Source organism: Sinocyclocheilus anshuiensis, unplaced genomic scaffold, assembly GCF_001515605.1.
Source record: "Sinocyclocheilus anshuiensis isolate Anshui unplaced genomic scaffold, SAMN03320099.WGS_v1.1 scaffold277, whole genome shotgun sequence".
In the NCBI taxonomy this organism is placed as follows: domain Eukaryota; kingdom Metazoa; phylum Chordata; class Actinopteri; order Cypriniformes; family Cyprinidae; genus Sinocyclocheilus; species Sinocyclocheilus anshuiensis.
The window spans coordinates 789,740-802,773 of NW_015536463.1; the positions used below are offsets into that span (position 1 = coordinate 789,740).

General features: G+C 37.1%; 1 protein-coding gene across 1 annotated transcript in view; it reads left to right on the forward strand.

The window, feature by feature from the left end:
• LOC107684760 (contactin-associated protein-like 5) overlaps window positions 1-12,428 on the forward strand; it is a 76,034-nt gene extending 63,606 nt beyond the window's left edge. Inside the window, exons 16-24 of the mRNA XM_016481152.1 lie at window positions 1,554-1,724; window positions 2,733-2,951; window positions 3,084-3,323; window positions 6,677-6,901; window positions 8,446-8,579; window positions 8,809-8,893; window positions 9,612-9,815; window positions 10,791-10,865; window positions 11,448-12,428. Coding sequence (XP_016336638.1) covers window positions 1,554-1,724; window positions 2,733-2,951; window positions 3,084-3,323; window positions 6,677-6,901; window positions 8,446-8,579; window positions 8,809-8,893; window positions 9,612-9,815; window positions 10,791-10,865; window positions 11,448-11,644 — 1,550 coding nt within the window. The 3' untranslated portion in view covers window positions 11,645-12,428. The remainder of the gene's footprint in view (window positions 1-1,553; window positions 1,725-2,732; window positions 2,952-3,083; window positions 3,324-6,676; window positions 6,902-8,445; window positions 8,580-8,808; window positions 8,894-9,611; window positions 9,816-10,790; window positions 10,866-11,447) is intronic.
• The last annotated feature ends 606 nt before the right edge of the window (window positions 12,429-13,034 follow it).

Genomic DNA, 13,034 nt, shown 5'->3' on the forward strand with positions numbered 1-13,034 from the left:
TGTTCTTGACTTTGGAGTAAACATTTATTTTGAATCTTGTGATTAAAGTATATTTCATATAAAATGCCCAGAAGTTTCAAACATTATTTTTAATATCACAAACAGGAAATAACTCGCATAATACAATGAAACAAATAACTGTATACAACTAAATTACACAAGATTAATATTTTAAAAATGCTTAATATATCATTATAAAATGCATACATACATAAAGTATGACGTATCGTGTGTAATAAAAGCAAATTACCCCTTAAAAACCGTAAGGTGGCGCTACTCTGTTAAGAACGTAAGCTCCGCCCCTCACTTCCGGTTCTGTGGCTGCGGTTCTGAAACTGCTGGTGCTGCGGGTCTGCAGCTGGATGCTATTGTTTTTTTTCGGCCCCGAGAGTTGAAGAATGTTCAATTTTGAGTAAAACGCTGCGGTCATCACGGTCACTTTCTAGTCAGCTAACGAATCACAGTGGAGGAGGGGCGGGACTAATTGCGACCACCCTGCTTGTACAACGACTGAACAACAATGGAAATGTTAATATTGCTTGTCTCAGAGTATTTATGTCTTTAACAGATTGAATTGACAGACTACCATAATATTGTAATAAAAAGTAATGCTTGGAGAAACATTTCATTCGTTTTGTGTTTGCCATTACTTCAGCGGATATTCCATATCATAGCAACCACAGCATCTCAACAGAAAAACCGGTCACAGCTGGGCGTTTTCAGCAGAGCAACACCCATTAAATCATTCCCTTAGGTAAGGGGAAATCACACCTTAAAGGGGTCATATGATACAATTTCAAGTTTTCCTTTCTCTTTGGAGTGTTACAAGCTGACTCACAACATGTAAGTACGTTTTCATATTTAAAGCATTATTCAAACGTGAGTTTTGAGCAGTGTAGAGTAGCGCTTGTTGTTTGTCGTTTCTCCGATCACAAATGCAGGCACAATACGCAATGCATTGCGTAAAAAGACAGTATAAGTCATTATAATCCGTAATTATGTCCCCACTGGATGCAACAAATGCCTCGTTTGTAATGGGTTTTATTCGTTTTGTCTCGTCGCGCTGGGACACGGCATCACAGTATGATAAGGAGCGTAACATCTCCGTCACATGCTTGAGGTATCCGGCCAATCACAACGCACTGGATAGCTGGCCAATCAGAGCACACCTCGCTTTTCAGAACGATAAGCTTTGTAAAAATCGATGTGTTTCAGAAAGGCGAGGCATAGAGGAGCAATAATAATGTACAGAATGTGGAAAATAATGTGTTTTTTGAAACTTAAATTGCATTAACACATTGCATTACACAAATATGCAAAGTAATGTTCTTTTTAGCAACATCATATGACCCCTTTAAGTCTCATACTTAAGGGAAAAACTTAAGGTGCTTTATGCAACCGGGCACTGGCGTTTTCAGCTGGCAAAAAATGCTTTGGTGGACACGCAGCCTAGAGAGAAGAAAACAAGCAGACAGATAGCAGATAATTCAGTGTATAAAAGGAATATGTAAACTGTCAAATATATGACATTCATCTTTCTTCCTCTCTGTTAGAGTTCCTGTGGAATGCTGTATCTTTTTACCAAGCGGTTTCATATCTGCAGTTCCCAGCTCTCCAGGTGGAGCTTTCCCTCGATGTCTCCTTCTACTTCAAGACTGCTTCCCCCTCCGGGGTCTTTGTGGAAAACATGGGCATTCAAGACTTTATCCGGATTGAGCTGAGCTGTGAGTCCCGGCACATCTATAAGAAAGTGCCAATGTTAGATTTCTAATTGAGCAGTATAACATATAATGTTAAAAGAAAAAATCAAGATTAAACTTAGAAAAACTATCAATTTCTTAACAATTAGTTTATCCAATAGGTATAATGAATTAACAATGAAACAAAAAATGTTTTCAGCATGCATTTAGTGTAATTTATAATTTTGATTTTTTTAATATACTATTGTTCATTGTTCATGTTTGTTCGTAATACATAAAATAATTGTTGTTTTATACAACTTGAAATGTTAAACATTTATTGATGTATTCACTACTCTTCAAAGGTGTGAGGTTGGTAAGATTGGTAAGATGTTTTTGAAAGAAGTCTCTTATGCCCACCAAGGCTGAATTTATTTGATCAAAAAGACATTTGGAAATAACTGTTTTCTATATTAATATACTTTAAAATGTTATTTATTCCTGTGAAGGCAACGCTGAGTTTTCTGCAGTCATTACTCCACATTATTCTTCAAATCTTTCTGATATGCTGATTTGCTGCTCCAGAAACATTTCTAAATATAAACAGTTGAGCTGCTTAATATCTTTGTGGAAACCATGATACAATTTTTTCCCAGGATTATTTGAATTTAAAAAAAAATTAAAAGAACATTTATTTGAAACAGTATCATTCTATATATCATAAAAGTCTTTACTGTCAACTTAATTCATCCTTGTTGAGTAAAATAATTATTTTCCTTGAAAAAAATCCTACTGAGCACAAACCTTTTTGAATGGTGGTGTATGAATAATCTACACTTACCAAGATAATAAATGTTGTAAAATTATTGTTCATTGTTAGTTTATGTTAGCTATTGCAACTAATGTTAACATATAGAACCTAATTTTCAAATGTAACCATAACTTGAATGAACACTCAGGTATATTTGGTTATATTGTTTATCTATCTAGCACTTTTAGAAGTGTTAGTTTTCATTTGTTCAGACTTCTTTCCTCATGTTCCTGTTTACCCAGCTCCCTCAGCTGTGACTTTCTCCTTTAATGTGGGCGACGGGCCAGTAGTCCTGACCGTCAAATCTCCTGTGCCACTGAACGACAGGCAGTGGCATTGGGTTCGAGCCGAGCGCAATGTGAAAGAAGCATGCCTGCAGGTCGACCAGCTGCCCCTGTGGATCATAGAAACCCCACCTGATGGACACCTTCGCCTTCAGCTCGGAAGCCAGCTGTTTGTTGGTAAAATAAACCTTTTGAAAGTGCACTGCAGAGAGAGAGGAGTTGTTTATTCAGTCCAATAATATGCATCTGCCTCTGAAAAGTATTTCTGATTACTCTTTTTTTCCCATAATTTCCTCTTTTATCTCTCAGGGGGCACAGCCACAAGACAAAGAGGCTTTCTTGGATGCATTCGAGCATTTAACGTGAAAGGAGTGAATTTTGACTTGGAGGAACGGGCCAAAGTGACACCAGGAGTGAGTTCAGGGTGCGCTGGTCACTGTAGCAGCTCAGCTGGGCTCTGCCACAATCGGGGGAAATGCATTGAGAAAAGCAGCGGTTACATGTGCGACTGCACTAACTCTGCTTATGGGGGACCCTCTTGCACAGAAGGTAATATTCCAAATTTGGATCAATAAATTAAACCTTTTATAACTGTTAAATCAAGTAATACACAGAAAACGAATAATAGGAATAAAAGAAAGCACTTAAAAAGACTATTCATAATAAATAAATAATTAGAATGTAAAATGCATTTCCTTTTTAATAAACAGATTCAATCTAACGATTAAAATCCTGAATCTAAAATATAATTATTTTGCAGACAGTTATTAAGCAATAATGAATGCTTCCAGCAGCATCATCTTTGTCTCGGACCTGATGAAACGGCCATGTAATATGTGACATGAATTCATGGATGACTTAGTGATGTCTATATATTTGCATAATGTACCTTAAAAATAATTTAGCCATATGTCAGTGGGCAAGCGCTGCCAGTCTTTGAATAACTCTGCTCTATCAAAGGCTCTCTGATGCTGGATTGGAGAGCTTTGATGTTGCCGGTATGAGCACTGAAGGCACAGAAGTCTCGGAGGCGTATGTGTTGAGTGGGATTTTTGAACATCTTGATGTACAGAATCTAAAAAAAAAGCTACTTTTTACACAAGTTTCTTCAGTTTACAAAAGCGGCCCTTCCATTATGACAGAACAACAAAGTATTAATGACTTATCTTAACCTTGCTATGTTTGAATTTGCCACTTTCCTTGTGTGGGTGGTTTGTTCTAGCATCTTGTTAATGAAAGTTATGCCATACTGGCAGACATACTTGAAAACATACCTCAGATTTGATTTTTTTCCCAGAAATATAGTGTTATATAATCTGTCCGTAAACAAGAAGGGAAAATCTACACATTTGTATTCATGAAGACATCAGAAAGTCAGATGTGCATTAAGCTGCCTTTCTTTAGTTTGATCTGATGAGCTGTGCTGATCAAAGGCACTGAGGATGAGATGAGAAAGTCTGACTGTTCTGTTCTCTTGCCTCAGTCTGTCTGTCTGATAGTCTGTATCTAATAGAGCCTGCCATTATGATGATGCACATTATTCAAATACAGACAGAAGAAAATGTAATTATAAATGCCAAAGTTGTTCTGATTATTGCTGCAATAGTCGTTGACGTATTATGATATTGGGAATGTTTAATATCTCAATTTTTAATCTTCTCTGTGTGTTCTTTGCCTGTATTTCTGTCTGTCATCTCTGTATGTTCTCTGTCTATCTCTCTGTCTGTCTGTCTTTTTCCTGTTTCACTTGAAAATGTTTCACATTTGCGGAAAATGGCTTGCAAATGATGTTTCTTGGTAACTTGTTGACCAGCCTGCAAACTTAAAGGATAAAACTTCTAACTTCTAGCAAACCTAAAACGTTTAACATTAACACTCAGACTTTTTTTTTTCTAATTATATCCATTTTTTACAAGCACTAGGACACATTTCTCAATACTTAGGCCAGTTTTTCAAAACTCTTCACACAGTTCTCCTAATCAACTTGGCACAGCAGTTCATCTCACATTCAAAATGCACTAAAACTACCAAAACACTTCATACATGTCTGCAATCAAGTCATTCTTTCATAACACCACCAAAGATTGTCACCCAAAAAAAAACACTTAACACTAACAACAGGTAGCGGTCACACTTTATTTTAAGGTCCAATTCTCGCTGTTAACAAACCATTAACGACATATTTTGTCTCAATAAACTACTAATTTGCTGCTTATTAATAGTTAGTAAAGTTGTTATTTAGTTTAGGTATTGGGTTGGATTAAGGATGTAGAATATGGTTATGCGGAATATGTGCTTTATAAGTACTAAAAAACACCCAATATGTTTTTAATAGGCATGCTAATAAGCAATTAGTTGATGGTGAGAATTGGTCCCTATACTAAAGTGTTACCCAGGTAGAATTATACAATGTTTTCTTTTGTAAAATATCTTTCCAAAACAAGAATGACAGCTCTCCACTATTTAGAATTCACTTCAGTATATTTTACATGGTTCATGTTTACATTACAGTACAAATTGTTCTAAAGTTTGTCCCCTTCTGTACAGATGGGCATAAAATGGATAGAGTAACACCTGTGCAGGTGTTCCCTTTCAGTCAGTCACGTTCGACGTTACGTCAGTCATGACTGACGAATTGGGGATCTCGCCCGAGAGCCCAATCACCTTCGAGGCGCCATTCATGTCCCAGGCGAGCTCAATCGTGCAGCCGACGACCTCTCACGTCAACCCGCCCTTCCGGGAGAATGGCGACTCTACCCCGAGACAGTCCAGCTGATTTGGAGCCGCTTTGGGGACGCTCAGGTGGACCTGTTTGCCTCCCCGGACACAGTTGTTTTACTCCCTGGCCGAGGGGACCCTCGGCACGGACGCACTGGCGTGCAGCTGGCATCGGGGCCTAGGCAAATATGCGTTTCCCCCAGTGAGCCTTCTCACACAGACACTGTGCAAGGTCAGGGAGGACGAGGAGCAGGTCCTCTTGGTAGCGCCATACTGGCCCAGTCGGACTTGGTTCCCAGAACTGATGCTCCTCGCAACAGCCCCTCCTTGGCAAATTCCTCTGAGGAGGGATCTCCTTTCTCAGAGAGGGGGCACCCTCTGGCACCCGCGTCCAGACTTGTGGAATCTCCACTTGTGGTCCCTGGACGGGACGCGGAGGTTCTAGGTGGGCTACCTCCAGCGGTAGTGAACACCATCACTTCAGCCAGAGCCCCGTCTACCAGACACGCTTACAGGCTGAAGTGGAACCTGTTCATCAATTGGTGCTCATCCCGCCGGGAAGAAATTCGTCAGTCACGACTGACGTAACATCTCCGTTCCCTCGTTCAGGGAACGAGGGTTACACAAGTAACCGAGACGTTCAGCTATATCATTTTTTAGATTTAGAATATATTTCAATATGGTTTTACTGGTGAAATGTAGCAAATTGCTGTCTTATTCAGTTCTGTATTACTTTAAGTTTTGAACTTTAAGTTTAACAGTTTGAAAAGAGCATTTAAACGTGAAAATTGGCCTGTAGATACATAGATTTTTGGTGGTGGTTGTGTCTGAGTGAGAAAAGAATTTATGTACTTTGAACAAATTAGTCAGTTTACATATTTTTTGCCAAAGCATTGGAAAATGATCCACAGTTTAGCCTAGAACGCCCACATAGTTGTGCTCACTGTGTGAAGAGTTTTGAAAAAGTGACCAAAGTGTTGAGAAATTGGTTGTAGAGATTTGTATAATTTACTAAATTATGCATGGCCTTTGCTTGTAGAATCAATTGATATAAATGTATACATTATCAAGAGTCACAATCCCCCCCATTAAAAGTGTTTAAACAAAACTCGTAGGAAATCAGGTGTACTCCGATTAGATTTATAGCCAGTGACAATGTCCATCTGGTCTTTTTATGTCCACAGAGGTGTCCATGTCCTTTGAAAGAGGAGCGTCGGTCACCTACATTTTTCAGGAGCCATTCTCTGTCATACAGAACCGGTCAGCCGCAGTGCTGTCTGTCCCTTCTCAGTACAGCAAGACCAGAGACAACATGGCACTGAGTTTCCAGACCACACAGAGTCCTGCCATGCTGCTCACAGTTAACACCCTCAGGCAGCAGTATGTGGCCATCATCTTAGCTAGGAATGGTGAGACTGCTGTGCAAACGTATATTATTCTCAATGCTGAATGACATTAGTTTATGAAATGTTTATATGTCTATAATAGGGATATTGCAGCACTAAATGAATTACCTACGTCCCCTGTTATCTGGAATACTGTACTGCGAGATTAAATTTAAAGAAACATAAAAAGTTATAGTTCTCTGATTGTGTTCTTCTCTAATTAGATTTAGGCCACAAGGCCATTGATTAATCCTGCTCATTTGGTTCTTAAACTGTCAGTTTTACAGCCTCGTAGATCACTAGAGGTGCTAGAATCGTAGTAAATCACAATTAACTAGCAAAACATTAACAGCCCAAACTAGATAAGACATTGTTATATAACCAAAGCTGTTAATTTCATGCTGTTCTCCAGGCTTGCATTAAAACTCTTAAAAGAACAGTTCACTCAAAAATTAAAATTTTGTCATCATTTATTCATTCTCATGTCATTCCAAAACCATATGATATTGTGGAGTTGTTAGGGCAGTATACTTATCTTTTCTATGCTTTGAAAGTGAATGGTAACCAAAATGTGTCGAGCTACCCAATGACAAAAATACTAAAAGTGAAATAAACATAATATATATATATATATATATATATATATATATATAAAAAATTTAAATGTAAATTTAAATAAAAACTAAAAATATATATATTTACATCAGAATATAGTATTGAAAACATATGGACTGCTGATACTTTTTGTCATTTTTGGTTACCATTTATTTTTATTGCACCAAAACGAGCAGCATGAGCTTTGCCCTGTAAGGTTTGTGTTCCATGGAAGAAAGAAAATCTACATGTTTCAAACATGAGGCTGAGTAAAGAGCTGTGCTTTTCAGATCAATCATGCCTTCACCCAGCTTACCAAAATATGGATTTTTATTGTGCAACACTCATTCCTACATAATAGTACCACCCACATTCTTGTTGAGCTAAATCCAATCACACAATGCTTTTTAGAAATATGGACAAAAAAGTGTTAAGTGCAGTAATCCTTGGCGTACAAAGAAAGTCAAGAGATGTCTCAAATATAACTGTAACAACTTTGTGAGGGAATTTCAGCACGACCTACACCTTGACCCTTTATCTGCACTATATGTGTGTAGGAGAGACAAATAAATGTATTGACAAATTCAATACAGAGTAAAGGCTAGAGGCTGCCAGTGAATTAATATTTATAAATTTTTAGAACAGCTGCTAAGGTTCTACATAGTCTATATATAAACACGTTGTCTCATAGACTTATGCAAGACTCTTCTTGGGAGCTGGAGCTGTGAAGTCCATCTGCTGAGCTCTGTAAGAACGCTACAGGATGACTCACAATTATATTAGAACATACATAATTCACCATGACTGGAGTTACATGGTTTTAATTTTTGCTTGACTAATCCAAGTACCACATGGATAATAAAATGGATTTTTACAATGATTTACAACATGCTCCCAAAAAAATCATTCATCCCTGACTACAGTTATAAGTAACTTTTGCCAAATATGTTAATGCATTGATCTGTTCCTCTCAGGGAGTTTACAAATCTGGTACCAACTGCATAAGGAGAAGAGACCGGATGTGTTCATCCCCATCTTGAGCAGCCTGGCAGATGGACGGCTGCATAGAGTTCACATCCAGCGGGAGGGAAAGGACGTGTTTGTTCAGGTGTTATATTTTAATACACACATGAAACATGCATAAACGTGTGTTTACACTGAATTTGTTTGAAACACGAGATCAATATACAAAGCAGTACAGATAGTTCTGAAAAACAGCCTGTTTAGTACATTGATTACTGAATCAGCTAGAGTGTAATAATAATAGCTTATTATAATTTAATTGCATTCTATGCAATTTATCATGTATTCATTCAATTGCTCTTGATTTTTCTTAGGTTGACCATGAAAATAAGAAGTACACCCTTTCATATGATGCAGCATTTAACTCTATGAAGTCACTGACCTTGGGAAAAGTCACAGGTAATGAATATAATTGTTCTTGTTTAAAAAGACTCTAATCAAATCCTTTGAGGGGAGAAAAGTGGCAAAGAAAGCATTTTTTCACATGATCTGTGATATGGATTCAAAATATCTACATTCAGTTTCAGTTTCAGTTTAATTTATTTATATAGCACATTTAAAAACGACAGAGCCAACCAAAGTGCTGCACAGAGAAGTAGAATTAAGCCAATAACCATAACAAATTTACAATAAAAAGGTGACAGAAATAATACACAACACTAAATATACACACAATAAAACTATATACAGCAGTTACTCCAGCCCATACTCATCTTTATGTTGTTTTGCTCCTGAAGTTTTCCAGCTACATAGCGCCATGACTTTTCAGAACCTGTCATGATGCTTGATGGGTCTGAAATTTCCCCTTTCCTGACATTAGACAAGGATGATTCAACAATGAAGGCTGACTGTTTGAAACCTTTTATCTTTTTTCAGTCTCTCAAAGTGTGTAGCAGTCATGAAGCACATGTATTAACAGTGAATGAGCAGGATTGTGCTTGTGTCTGAAATATTCAGGGGTTTGAAACTAGTGAAACTTTGTGGGTTCCTGCCTGTCTGTAATTGTAACTTTTGATATAAATGCTCACAATAGCTGCACACAGTGTTTTTGATGAGTAATTACTGTTCATATGACAGAAACAATCTCTGACATGCATGCTTTTCTTTTTCCAAACAGGAAGTGATGTCTTGGACGATGAGGTAGCTCATGCTGGGTCCAAAGGCTTCATTGGCTGCTTCTCATCTGTCCAGTACAACCACGTTGCTCCACTGAAAGCGGCGTTATTGAACCGAGGGAGCTCTCTAGTCAGCATACGAGGACATTTACTGGAATCAAATTGCGGAGCATTAGCTGACCTTTCAACCTCTGTATCTCGTCTTGGTAAGTTCTTGGAAATAGATACAAAAATAATTAAGCTGTTTGAGAATAGAAAGCTTTTGCCTTTGAGTGCATTATATGCATAGCATTTCACCGCTGTACAATTTAAGGAATATTTTTAGGATTGAATGTTGTCAGACATGTCATATCCATAATTTAAATATCGATTTGAAAAGAAGGGGCATCACAATATGTGTTGGTAGGAAACATATCCCAGTTGCCTTATAATTCACCACGGTAATTGTGATAACAGTGGGTCACAGGTCTGCTTTAATGAAATGACACATGTATTGCATTCACCTGGTGTGCTTTTTTGTGTTTTGAATGGCTTATGTGGCTTTATGGTTATTGTAGGCATAATAAAGACGTCCTGTGGTTGGGTTAGTTATGAGAAAAATAGATGCAATTTATAAAACGAACACTTAAGAAATAGTTGCAGTGAGCATGGTCCAAGTTTTATTTCATATAAAAACTAATGTGATTTTATATGAACCAGCATAGTTTGTACTTATTTTATCTGCCATTATTTATCTTTTCAATGATTTCTTGAAAAATGTACTGAGCATTTATGCAGTTTTTTTTGCAAACTGGTTTATAATATTTGTTATAATATTATTGGTTTAAAAAAAACATAAAATGCACAAAGACATAATTTATTTAAGAAACATTTTTTTCTTATGAGGTTATCTATGCAGAATTTTAAAAACATTTTACATAGAGTTGCCAAGCAACCATAGCACTAATCTACCTTGTAAATGAAATGAATAGATTTAGAAACAAAATTAACTTTTCGCTTTTGAATGTTAGAGATATTTATAAAAGAAAATATAATGCAGTGAAAAGGAAGTATAATCAGCATTGTGAAAAACAAAAGGGTTGGACCCTTAAAATGTAAAACAACTGCATCATGCCCATATATCTCTTTACAGTTTAAACTGTGTTGTATTTCTGTGTGATGCATGTGTCACCTTTCTGTAGATCATGGAGAGGAGGTGGAAAAAGATAACGAGCATCACGAAGATGACAGCCAGCCTGATTCAGCTGTAATTGGAGGTTTGTTTTACCACCTCAGTCTGCTTCATTGTTTCATTCGTAACAGTCAGTGAAGTATGAAATGAGCTTTCACTATCACACATATTGTTTATGTTCATCTTCCCTTTTTGCTCTCTTTATTTCAGAAATGGGTAATGACTTTGTATTGGTAATTTGTTGTGCGCAGTAACTCATGGTAATAAAATCTCCATTCAAATTGTCACAAGGGATTGTTCACTGTTAGCTATTTGTTGGCAGCATAAATGTTCCATTAAATGAGAAATATAGTTATGAGATGTGAGACTGTGGGAGTGTTGCATTCACTGGCATTTTATATTTTTATTTTATTTTATTTTCAAATCCTGTCAAGCTGAACTTGTATTGAACATAGGACTTTCACACAAGATGTAACCGTTTTAATCATCTTCTAAATTGTAGTCCATGCAAACCTGAATCAGTTTTTTTTTCCTTTTAGCTAAATGCCTTGACAAATTTTGGTTTGCTCCTTTGTGCTTTTTTTAAATGCAAGAACACGTTCTGTGTGAACGGCCCCATTTCCAATTCAAAACACCTTATAAGTTGAGTGTCCGTTCTGATTCGCAGGTGTGGTGACAGCTGCGGTCTTCAGTACCCTCTGTGTGCTGGCAGTGATGACTCGTTTCCTTTACCAACATCGCCAAGCTCAAAGAACTGCAAGACTCCAAGAAAAGGAACACCAACATAGCCTTGAAGCTGCTTACAGGGCAGAGTTTCACCTTCACAACTCCATGAGAGACAGCATGCAAGAGTACTACATCTGATGGACAGTCTTGTAACTTTCGGTTCAGCTATCAGTTCCTCCCTTGTCTCCTTCAGCAAACGTGTCGTGAGGCCCTTTCTATTCGGTAAAGACGGTTAGTTGGAGATTTCCTCACTTTGGAAACAGTGGAATCTTCTGATCTGTGTAAGTAGTAGCTTGTAGTTTTCACAGTGCTTGCCCCAAGTGTTGGATTAATCAACATTAGGTTATTTATGGGATGTGAGTGGTGTGTTAGGAGGTGTTTGTATTAATTCAATAATATGCCCTCTGGATAGAAACTGAAATGGAGAGTGTCATCTTTAGTGCATGAATGCAGATGCAGATTCTGAAGTGTTAATCATACTATTAACAAAGCAAACTAAACACACATATTTTAAGCCTGTGACATTTTTTTTTTAGGTTGCCAGAAACATCTTCAAAGTGGCAACATTGTGAGAGGAAGGCCTGGTACATTATTTAAATAATATAATGCTTCAGGTCGAGGGAAGTAGCCTGTCCAAACTTGATTTATAATTTTACGTTACTCTGCCTCATAGCTAAGAATAAAATGTGGCCATGTGTAAACATGCAGGACAATTTTAAATGGCCCTTTAGGAAATTATTTTAGTTTCACGAAGAAGCTGCTAACGGAGACCAAACTCATTCAGTAAAGTAACTTGATTGAAAACATTTGCAGAAATATTGTAGAGTTGAACATGATGCTTCCTAATGTAACATTACCTGTCTGTGTTATGTGAAATATCTGCCATATTGATAATGAACAAATTCTAAGAGGTCAGTAAGAATTTTTTAATTAATGCTTTTATTCCGGAAGGGTGCATTAAATTGATCAAAAGTGACAGTAAAGATATTAATATTTTTATTTCAAATAAATGCTGTTTTTTTAATCTTTTATTTATCAAAGAATAACAGTTCCCACAAACATATTAAGAAGCATGACTGTTTTCAACATTGATAGTAATAATAATTGTTTCCTGAGCAGCAAATCAGCATTTTAAAATGAAATATCATGTGACACTGAAGACTGGGCTGCTGAAAATTCAGCTTTGCCATCAAAGGAAAAAAAATACATTTAAAAAAAAAAAACATATTTCATAACAATAGTGTTTTTGCTGTATTTTTGATCAAATAAATGCAGCCTTGGTGAGTAGGGGTGTAACGGTTCACAAAATTCACGGTTCGGTTCAATACGACGCAGTGGTGTCACGTTTCGGTACGTTTTCGGTGGGGGGTTGGGTAATTGCTTTCGTCGCAATGTTGGAAATATTTATGTTTTATATCATGAAGGCGTGCCAATGGATATCACTAGAAAGTGAAAGTAAAAGCGGAATGACGGAGCTTTCGGCATCTGACGCCGCATATTCTCTCAGAGACGACGAGAGACGAATCTA